We start from the raw sequence: 11,160 nt of genomic DNA, 5'->3' as shown, positions 1-11,160 counted from the left end.
TTCCATAAGAGAAAGGAGAAACTTCAGAATTGGGAAGATTTTTTCCATAAGAGAAAGGAGAAACTTCAGAATTTGGAAGGTTTCTTCCATAAGAGAAAGGAGAAACTTCAGAATTGGGAAGAATTATTCAATAAGAGAAAGGAGAAACTTCAGAATTGGCAAAGTTTTTTTCCATAAGAGAAAGGAGAAACTTCAGAATTCGGAAGATTTTTTCCATAAGAGAAAAGAGAAACTTCAGAATTGAGAAGATTTTTTCCATAAGAGAAAGGAGAAGCTTCAGAATTGGGAAGATTTTTTCCATATGAGAAAGGAGAAACTTCAGAACTGAGAAGATTCTTTCCATAAGAGAAAGGAGAATCTTCAGAATTTGGAAGGTTTCTTCCATAAGAGAAAGGAGAAACTTCAGAATCTGGAAGATTTTTTCCCATAAGAGAAAGGAGAAGCTTCAGAATTGGAAAGTTTTTTTTCCATAAGAGAAAGGAGGAACTTCAGAATTGGGAAGGTTTTTTCCATAAGAGAAAGGAAACTTCAGAATTGAGAAGGTTTTTTTCCATGGGAGAAAGGAGAAACTTCAGAATTGGGAAGATTTTTTCCATAAGAGAAAGAAGAAACTTCAGAATTGGGAATGTTTTTTCCATATGAATAAGGAGAAACTTCAGAATTGGGAAGATTTTTTTCATAACATAAATGAGAATCTTCAGAGTTGGGAAGATTTTTTGCATAATAGAATGGAGAAACTTCAGAATTGGGAAGAATTTTTCCATAAGAGAAAGGAGAAACTTCAGAATCTGGAAGATTTTTTTTCCATAAGAGAAAGGAGAAACTTCGTAATTAGGAGGGTTTTTACTTAAGAGAAATGAGAAACTTCAGAATTGGGAAGATTTTTTCCATAAGAGAAAGGAGAAACTTCAGAATTGGGAAGATTTTTTCCATAAGAGACAGGAAAAACTTCAGAATTGGGAAGATTTTTTTCATAAGAGAAAGGAGAAACTTCGGAATTGGGAAGGTTTTTTTTCCATAAGAGAAAGGAGAAACTTCAGAATTGGGAAGATTTTTTTTCGTGAGATCCTTCAACACGGAAACTTTTCATGAGACAAGAGAAACTTCATCACTGTGAATATTATCCATGAGAGAAAGGAGAAACTTCAGAGCGGAAGATTTTTTTTCGTGAGACAGAAGAGACTTCAACACACGGAAGATTTTTTTTCGTAAGAGACGAGATAATCCAACATTGGAAAGAGAGAGAGAGAGAGGGTAAAACTCTTGATGCTAAGAAAGTTTTTCTTACAGAGAAACGAGACTCCAACACTTGGAAGGTTTTCCTTAAGGAGGGATAAGAGCGACTTTAAGCCTAAGATTTCCTAGAAGTAGAGAAAGACTTCAATTCTTGAAAGATTCTCGGTGAAGAGAGATAAAAGAGAGGCAGAAGCGACTTCAACACTGGCGAGAATTTCCTTGAAGAGAGACCGGCCTCTCATAGCGAAGTCAGAGAGTTGTTCCCTCTATCTTGGAAAATTCCGCCATTTGAGGGGAGCCTATGCTTTACGTTTCTCATTCAAATCCCGTCATATTTTTTCCACTCCGGGTCATCGCTGCCTGTGAGCCTATTCGTTGAACTCTTAAGTTAAAAAGAAAAAGACACGTCTTAGCTATTTTTCATGGAATGGCAACTAATCACCAGATGTTCCCAAGAGCAATAAACAGCCTCATCGTCCATACACAGTACATTTAAATAATGTCTTCAGTTGCCATGTTACGAATTCATGAGAAAACCGAAAACGCCAGTTAGGTGAATGGGACGGGGCATTTTGACGTACTTCACAGTGGTAATAAATAAAATATGTTGTGGAAACTGATATGATAGAAACAAAATGTTTCATAAAACTATATTAAAAGCAACATGAAAACGAAAATCTGAATGGTTTGTCATGTTGTGTTCGATGTCAAGTTGATATGCCATTCATGCTGAAATGAAAACTTGAGTAATGCTTATCTTATGAGAAAAGGAAGTGAAACTGCAAGCCAGAATTTCTTTTCAAAGCACAAAAGTGAAGAATGTGTAAATATTTCGTAAGATATAAATTTTAATTCACATTACTGCCATGAAAGCAGGTGATTAATCGAGAATCGAATTTTTGGCGGGAAATCTTGACTTGATCACATCGTATGATCCATGCCAAGACCCTCAGTTGACACTGATCAGTTCCAGGAGGAGGTTCTACCTCTCGCATCATGGATTCTAGGTCAGTATTCTCCCATAGTTCGTAAATTATTTAGGTCCTCCTTTACCGAAAGCAATTCAGGTCTCAGTTAATGCAACTCTGCATGCAGATTGAAATTAGGAGGTGTGAAACGGCCATGGCAACAGGACATAGGCCTAGTATGGCGTGCAATGTTCGGGAGATGGTTTGGTTACAAAAATGAATTCATTAATATTTTTTGCAATGGACATTTATCCAAGAACTTGCAGTTTATATGTGCAATAAACCAAGCCTAGGATAAACAGCTAGACTATCCTGTAGCTGTAAGGGTTAGCCCGGGCTGTATAGGCCTAGTCAGATTTGGGGGGAAAGGGCAAAGTTACCTTTAGATGTCTACAAACTTCAAAGCTATAAGTCGTATCGTTAACTAATTAACAAGGGCTAGTCTGTTAATAAATTCCTTGTAGAAATTATTTCTCATCGATAGGCCTACTGCTATGCTAGATCAGTGTATGCCCTCTCTCTCTCTCTCTCTCTCTCTCTCTCTCTCTCTCTCTCTCTCTCTCTCTCTCTCTCTCTGTCCACACACACACGCATATTATTTAATTGAAAATGGCTAGTCTTAATAACCTCCTGGTATACCCACTGACAGGCACTCCGGTATGCTAACCATCCTTTATAACGTAAACCAGTGTATGCTCTCTCTCTCTCTCTCTCTCTCTCTCTCTCTCTCTCTCTCTCTCTCTCTCTCTCTCTCTCTCTAGCGCCTACAATATGTGTTGAAGGCTTCGTCTTCGTCATAGCTTGTCACGAGCTAGGGGAAATAATAATTACGGAGCAAGATGAGAGGCAGAATGTACTTGTTGCAACGGATCATTTAAATGGTTAGAATTTGCGTCAGAGTTAAATGTTGCTAGGAAGACCATATAACTTCACCACGTTTCAGCTGGCAGTTAGCCAGCCAGAGTTCCGGCCGTTGTCATTTTGCAAAAGCATTAGGTACTACATGCTCTACTTTCCTGCAGAATGCTAGCCTCATACGAAGTGTTTACCGTTTTCACATAGTTTAAGATTTATTATTTTGAATATTCCTAATCTGGGAGGATTTTGATTACGATTCCATGGCATTCCTTAAGCAGAATCCGAATGTTGATGAGATTAGAGCTTAGTTCTAACGAGGGAAACCATTTGCTTGGTTTTAGGATTTACGTTACTCCATAAACACCTGTGGGAATAGTAGCCTTATGAAATAAGTGCAATAGTAAACTAAAGTACGAATGTTACACACACACACACACACATATACACACATATATATATATATATATATATATATATATATATATATATATATATATATATATAAGAAAATATGTGTATGTATATTAGAATTTATTTCATTCAAGAGTCAGCAATTCAAGTACGAATGTGGCAGTGACCATTGCGTTTTTCTCTATAGCCACCCTCTGTTATGGAAGGCAGACAAATTATATATATTACCATTTTTAGCTTAGCAGACGAGAGTATCAACTTTATATCTTGTACGCTCTAGGATTTTCAATTTTTTTTTTTTTTTTTGTATTAACGTTACTGGCTATTTATTAGGAGTTTATGGTTTCCACACTTACGTCCTCATTTTATTACGTCGGCAGATTAGCAGTTAGTCTTCAGCTTATAGCATGGCATCATTCTCTCCAAGATCGTTTGAGTGCGGGCTCAAACGATTGCTGTACATCGGAGTCAGTTCCGATTCACGACCAGTGTTACATCGGTAGCCTTATTAATTTTCATTCTAATATCGCATTCGGTGTTTTGTTGGTCAAGCAACTTAGCCAGCTTCAACGGAGAGAGGACAAGGGTGAAGGTTGATAACCGAGATCGTTATCTGAAAAACCCGATGTCTCTGTTGTTTGTCCCAAGCCGTGAATTGTTCGATTTCGGAGAGTTATTAAAGACAGGGTTGAGAGGGGCACAGGGCTGACAGAATTCCAAAATAATTTGCTGAGATTCGGAAGTGAACATTGAGGAGGCCTCTAAAGGATATATATATATTATGTATATTATATTTATACATACATATATATATATATATATATATATATATATATATATATATATATATATATATATATATATATATATATATATATATATCAATATATAAAGTGGCGCCATTCTTGGAGACTTCCCAATTTTCCTTCAGACTTGCAGGCAAGTTCAGAGTATATAAGAAAATAGTCTCCGTAGATGTTGCAATCGGCTTCAATAGAATTGAAAATAAAAAATATGCTTAGATAGGGTATATATATATATGTGTGCATACCTTTTCCCCTTTGAAATAGTAGCTTTCAAAGGTATATATCAGCCTTTTGTTTAGGTATATCTTCTTGGAATGAGATTGCTAGCCACATGCCCTCTTTGCCTTTGTTGCAACTTACATGGTTAACTAACTACCAGGTACATAATTCCTTTGGTCAATAGAGACGCATATTTGGTTTTAATAGACTTAACCTTGATCGGAAATCAAGCACTGTTCTTGTTGCGCGCGCGCGAGCGTGTGTGTAACCCGATTTTCGTAAAGTAAGTTCTGACACTAATAAAAACATTTTACGTAATGTCTGTCTCCTTTGAAGGTATTTTAAGAATCCAAACCGAATTATTAAACAACCTCAGCACCCCAACTCTCTCTCTTTCTCTCTAACACACACCACACCAGATAATAATCATGAGCATCCTTCTTGGTCTCTAACATACGCGAACGTTTATGTGGTTGCATTTCCCAATTTTAAGATGGTGATTAAGTGCTCGTGTAATTGCGCATGCCTCTCTCTTCGAAAATAGAACGTTTCTCAGTTCTTAACAAGTGCAGTCCGCTTCCATATTTTCCCAGTATTTAAAGCAAGAATGTGTCGGCCTATCTAGTTTGGAACTATTAAACAGACAAATCATTTTTCCAGGAACTATCCCAGACAGTCAAGCTTCAGGTTTTCAACCAACCCCAGCCATGGATTTTCGAGAAACCAGAGGACGCCTCCAGCCCGTCGCAGGCTTCAGTTTTCTAGCCCACCCTCTTCAACAGGTAGAGGGAGTGGCAACTACAACAGGAAGGACGGAGCAAAGCAGCGCACCTACTCGACTGTCCACCTGCGATACAAGACAGAGCTTTGCAGAGCCTTTGAAGAGAACGGGGTGTGTCGGTGAGTGTTTCTTTGCCAGTTCTCTGCTGATTTGGATGCTTAAGCGCATGAGCAATGTGGATTCATTTACTATATGAACTGTTATCAAATGGATTATTTTATTAATGATCTATGAACTACAGTTTGTTTCTACAGGAACACAAGCTATTGCCTTTTACAATAGGAGTATTGTTCATTGCGAGCTGAGCTGGCTCAGTCATTGGACTTGGTAACAAGGTAGTTAACTGGTGGCTAAGGGGGTTGAGTAAGGGGAATACTCCTCACTCCTCTACTGACATTAGCCACTTTTTCTGTGGCCATCAAGGTCCAGGGAATCCTCCAGTTCTTCCAATAACGGACTTTCCGGTAGATGTTTTGATGTCTCCCGTTCTAGACAAGCTTCAATGTGGAAGATGAGCAAGGCACCGTTGTCATCTTTGAGCATGTCTGGTCTCCTAACTCTCTCAGGACTTACTTCTTCCACATAGTAGGAGGAAACAGAGCAAGTCTAATGCCTCTGTAAGAAGTGCGTGAGGACTCATCTTGCACGATGTTCCTCATTGTAGGTGAGTGGAGGTGGTAGACCGCAGTGTGTTCCCAAGTAGGGGGTTAGTGAACCCATTTCACTAATTCCTCACTAAAGGAAGAGTTTAGTGACCTAAAAACTTCTCGCATGTGTATTGGCTCTTTTTCCTTTGCCTTTCTAGGCAAACATGGTTGGGTTAACACAAATTAATGCCTCCTCCCTTCAGTTTTCTGTCAGTTATCAGACTGAATAGATGTTGGGCTGTTGGTGGTGTACTGTGAGTGCTGAGAGGATCAGTCCATATGCAGTCATGTTACCCTCAGACTGGGACGGTCTTATACACGATATCACCTTCTATCACCCTCTTGAGCGACCTTTTATTACCTTACGCTCTTTCCAGTAATAAGGTAGCTGTTGTATCCTCTCTGCCGTCATGTCGACTTTATTGTGTACCGACATGTGGAACATTTGCACTATGATTCTTAGTGATTACACGCACAAGACATTCTGTTCCGTTCACTAGGAATTTCAAGCAAGCACATGCAGAAATGTGTGCTTTAGTAAGTTCAGTTTCAACCAATCCAGTGAAAGTATATAGATTTTCTACTGTACCACGATTTCAGGAGGTTCCGTGTTAGGCTAACCCAAATTGTTATCGTGAGAGGTCTCTAATAATTTTTTAGCAATCAGCACTGACCGCCATTTGTTTATGTTCACTCTTAAAGATACTTTGGGCTGATGATGTGTCACAAGGATGTTGTCTCATTTCATTACCCCTGCAGCACTGTTGGAACACAGATCACTGGGCTCTTGGTGAGCCTAATGATCATGAAGTAACTATCATCGTGCTTATTGAATGGAGCTCTTGAAAATTCACTAAGGAGTTAAAACAGTAGTTCTGACTGATGTGGTTACATTCTGTTTGTGTTGTTTTGGATGAGGTTTGCTATCCAGACTGCAGATTGGTGGAGTCCTGTTATCCAGCAGTGAAGCAGATAACTGCCTTACAACTCTGCAGGATGCCTTAGTGGCATCAATCACAGCTCCCTCTACATTGGTTCTTGCATGAAGGGGAAGTAAGACTTGAACCAGTGGTAGGAAGAAATTGCAGACTTTCCTTTCCTCCCCATCATCGCAGTTGAACTCGAATTCTTTCTCTCTTTCCTGAAGGGAAAGGACTCACTTCATCTGCAATTTCAGTGTTCAGGGTACACTAGGTCTGCCTAGGCAGACTAATATCTTGCCTGGGAGATGAATACAGTGACTGGACTCTCTTCTTTCTTTCCGTTCTAGATCAGCATCTAGGCTAAAGTATAAGCTGGTTGGGCTAGACTCAGATGCCTTCACTTTGAGCTCCCAATCCTATCTTAATGTCTAAGATGTGTCTCCCTCTGCTCTCCCTTTGAACAAGGTGGGGGGCATAGGCAGAGCTACTTGTGGGACTAAGTTTGGGTTTGACCAGGAGTAAGTGCCTTCCGTCTCGAATTCCCTTACAGGGGATATTATGGTTCTCTGATGTTTTTACCTTACCAGTGTACTCTTGTAATTCAGGGTACTCTGGTTCAGGGCTCTATTGCTCTGGTCAACTATTTCAACAAACTAGTAGGTTACAGGTCATGAAATCCCTTGATTGCATGTGCAACCAAGAGCCTGACATTTCTGCAGGCATTCAACTCCAGTCAGTTGACAGGGAAAACTTCCCACATAATGGTTAAGTCTCTGATTATAAAAGGCAATGGTTTGTGTTCCTGTAGGAACAAATAAATTTTTAAAAGTAATCTGTATTTTCTTAGGCATATATTTAAACCCCTGCAGGTGCCCCACTTGGTTCCTACAACCAAAGAGAAAGTGGCTAGCTTCAGTAGGCAAGTGTGGGGTGTTCCCCCACTCACCCCCCTTAACAACCAGTTAACTACCTCGTTACCAAGTTCAATGATCGATCCAGCTCATACTGGAAGATACTGTTATAAAATGATGTGGTTTGTATAGCTGGAAAATGTAAATCACCTTAAAAAATTTTGGTTTATTTTAAGCAACACATGAGATGTTAGAATGTAGGAATGTGTAAAGTCACCAACTCGGCGCCAGGATAGTGTTTCGGCGGCGCCATTAATTAAGTCTCCGCTGAGCTTGTTTTCTTTGGTGACTTCCCGTTTTCTTCAAGCTCAATTAGTCACGCCTAAAACGTGCCAGGTCACGCATTTTAATCATTTTTACTTTATGGTATTTATACGAATGTCACACATTGTGTATCACATGTTTCTTCATTCACAGGCATCAAGACTGTATCTATATTGTAGCTCTGTATGTTTTGTATTGAAAATTTGTACTCGTTTGCATATTATTGTTTATTGTTTCGACCTCAGGTCAACAGTCAATTCCATTGTCTCTCAGTTCGGCGTCAGTCGGCCGCAAAATATAACTGCCTGGATCTGTAATAAAGTGGCAGTAACTTTTACCTGCTCGTTTCTTTGACACCTTACAAATGTTTCAAGTTAAGACGATTGAAGTCTTGAATAATTTGCCAATTATTTATTTGATATTAAATAATCCAGTCAACTTAAGCATTCATAACTATTTTCTTGCTTGACAGTTTTGAAAGCGATTGCACCTTCGCCCATGGATTTGAAGAGTTGCGAGCTGTCTCGCGGCATCCAAAATACAAAACAGAGCTCTGTCGAACGTTCCATGGATATGGGTTCTGCCTCTATGGCATCCGGTGCCACTTCGTACACAGCCTGGATGAACTCGGTGGTTTGTCTCCTACTGATGAGTATCTGATCCGCAAACACCAGATGGAAATGCTCTCCAGCATAGCCCGGACAGAAACAGACACCAGGCCAGCTATCAACCGAGTTTTACTCACAAATCTTCAACAGCTCTATGATGCACAGAAGCGAGCTGGAAGCCAGCCTCTACCTCATCACCTCCACCAGTTGTTGAATAAGAACCTTCCCACAGCCAGCAGTGCAGCTATGTTGCTGATGAACCAGCAGCAAGTTTCCCCAGATCCTGCAGTGGCAGTTGCTGACTTTCTGCGGCAGCTCAACCAGATGTCTGTGGCTGAGTCGCCCTGTTCAAAAAATGAAACCCTCAGCTGCAACCCTGACATCAGCCCCGATCGCCTGACAGAAGCCAGTCTGTCAGGAAGTATGGACACTAGCTTCCACAAGGGATTAGACAGTAGTGGTATGTCCAACTCCAGTGTTTTTGATTCGCCTCCTAAGGAGTGCCTCTGGGGCAAGGAGCACAAGCCCTCCTTCCAACATGAAGGGAATGGTGGCAAGCCGCCTTTGAATTGCCAGCATGGCTCTCGGGAAGAAAGAGCTGCAGTCCTTGCAACTGCTGTGGCTGAGGCTGCTATTGCATTTTCAAACTAATGTCGCAAGTTTTTGACCAGAACAAAAATACAGTACAACATATGCAGTTCGTTTTTTCAACTGACTGTAATTATGGTTTACTTTATACTTAGGTGAATATGTCAACACAAACTTTGAATCTCTATTGGAATGCAATATTACATTTTTGAGTGCATATATATATATATATATATATATATATATATATATATATATATATATATATATATATATATATATATATATATATGTATGTATAAACGGGAATTGTGTTTGCCTTGTTTGCCAGAGGTGTTGCAACGTATTCCCCATTATTTATTTTCAATCAAAGTTAGAGCTTTTTTCAGGGTTTTAGAGGTTTATATGAAATTTGAATTAAGTATTGCTAGTATGAGTTTAGTTGAGAAATTATTGATTGTCAAATGTAAAGTTTTCTGCCAATTGATTAAAGGTAAATGTTAAAAGTAAATGATAAGAATTATATTAGATAACTGGATATATTTGCACTAAGGCTGATACTAATATTTTGAATATGTAACACATCTAATACAGAAACTATTGGTTAAACTATGGTATGTTTAGCAAATAGCATTTGCTTGACAAAGGGAATGTGTAATTAATGTATACTTAGGAGTATTATAATGCATGAATATTTATTGATGACACTCTGGGCGACTTTTTTTTGTTTGTTTTACAATGATTTTACTTTTGACAGATTTTTAAACTTCTTATTTTCTACTAGGAACTTTACTTTTTTTTGTTGACATGCAAATAACATTTTATGTTGACATGCAAATACTTTATTTTGATCTTTTAAGTTGTTCACTGATGTAATTAGGATGTCAGGCTTCTATATCAAAACATTTAGAAGTGAACAGGTGTACAGAAAATGTAAGTAATACGTTTTCATAAAACGAGAAGATTTTCCACGTTTGGAGATGTGCAATAACGCGATTTCACTTTGGTCAGTTATTTGGAAATGAAAACTTATAGTTCGTTCAGATAGCCCACTATTGTAAATCCAGCCAATTTTTTATAATTCTCGTGTGCCACGCATTCGATGCCGAGTTGATTTCGCGAATTATCAAGTTTATAAGTTTATGATCAAAATTTTCCAAGTAAATGTATTGCAGACCCATATTTTTTTTTATCATTATGGTAGCTCATCGAATGGTTTGCATGTCCAGTGCGTGATGTAGACAAATAAATTTAGTGGGACCAATATATGTTTTTCACTCTGTGCTGAAGATGTCATACTTGTGTTAAGTTTCATTTTCACAAGCTTTGAAAAAGGCTTAGGTACCAAATATGCTTTTAGAACTCAAGATACTGAAGTCGTCTAAAATTCAAGTAACATTAAAGTTCCTGCCAACGTTTGTATACCAAATGGAATTGGTGTTTCCCTTCTTGTTAACAATTATTTTTTATTCTCCTTCTTAATGAATGACACATTTTTGTCATTCAAGACGGCTGACAAGAAACACGGTCTAATGGAGGTGAGGCATTACTGTAAGTACTGTAGATATTTATCTGTCCATGTGTACTACCCTACACACAATGTCCATTTATATTTATTTTAATTGGGTTCTGTTGTTACTGTCATTTATTTGGTATATTTCCAAACGATTAGGTATAGTAAATGATGTGTTTGTACATTTCATTGTGCTAAATAACACTTGAAAGATGCCACTAACGTCATCATTCTCGTCACAGTTTACAAACAGCAATTAATAACATCATGGAGAAATTACGCGGGCCTTCAGTTAATGATCGTTCGATGCTCATAAGGAATATTCAGAAAATTTCTGGAGGACCCTTTGTAGGTGCTGCCTATAATGCAAAAGAAAAATAGTTTCGAGCTATGTCATTTCAATTTAGACATGGGGTGCTTATGAAAG

The 11,160-nt window shown here is 38.6% G+C and overlaps 1 protein-coding gene across 1 annotated transcript; it reads left to right on the top strand.

Moving 5' to 3' along the window:
• Nucleotides 1–2,121: 2,121 nt before the first annotated feature.
• On the top strand, nt 2,122–9,422 carry LOC136849981 (mRNA decay activator protein ZFP36L2-B-like). The gene is made up of 3 exons (XM_067123522.1): nt 2,122–2,243; nt 5,159–5,398; nt 8,497–9,422. The coding sequence occupies exons 1-3, from the start codon at nt 2,233–2,235 to the stop codon at nt 9,281–9,283; spliced, it is 1,038 nt and encodes a 345-aa protein (XP_066979623.1). The 5' UTR covers nt 2,122–2,232; the 3' UTR covers nt 9,284–9,422.
• Nucleotides 9,423–11,160: the final 1,738 nt, after the last annotated feature.

The sequence above is a fragment of the Macrobrachium rosenbergii genome, chromosome 21 (assembly GCF_040412425.1).
Source record: "Macrobrachium rosenbergii isolate ZJJX-2024 chromosome 21, ASM4041242v1, whole genome shotgun sequence".
In the NCBI taxonomy this organism is placed as follows: Eukaryota; Metazoa; Arthropoda; class Malacostraca; order Decapoda; family Palaemonidae; genus Macrobrachium; species Macrobrachium rosenbergii.
The sequence above is the reverse complement of the archived record's forward strand: the minus strand, read 5'-3'. Positions and strand labels throughout refer to the sequence as shown.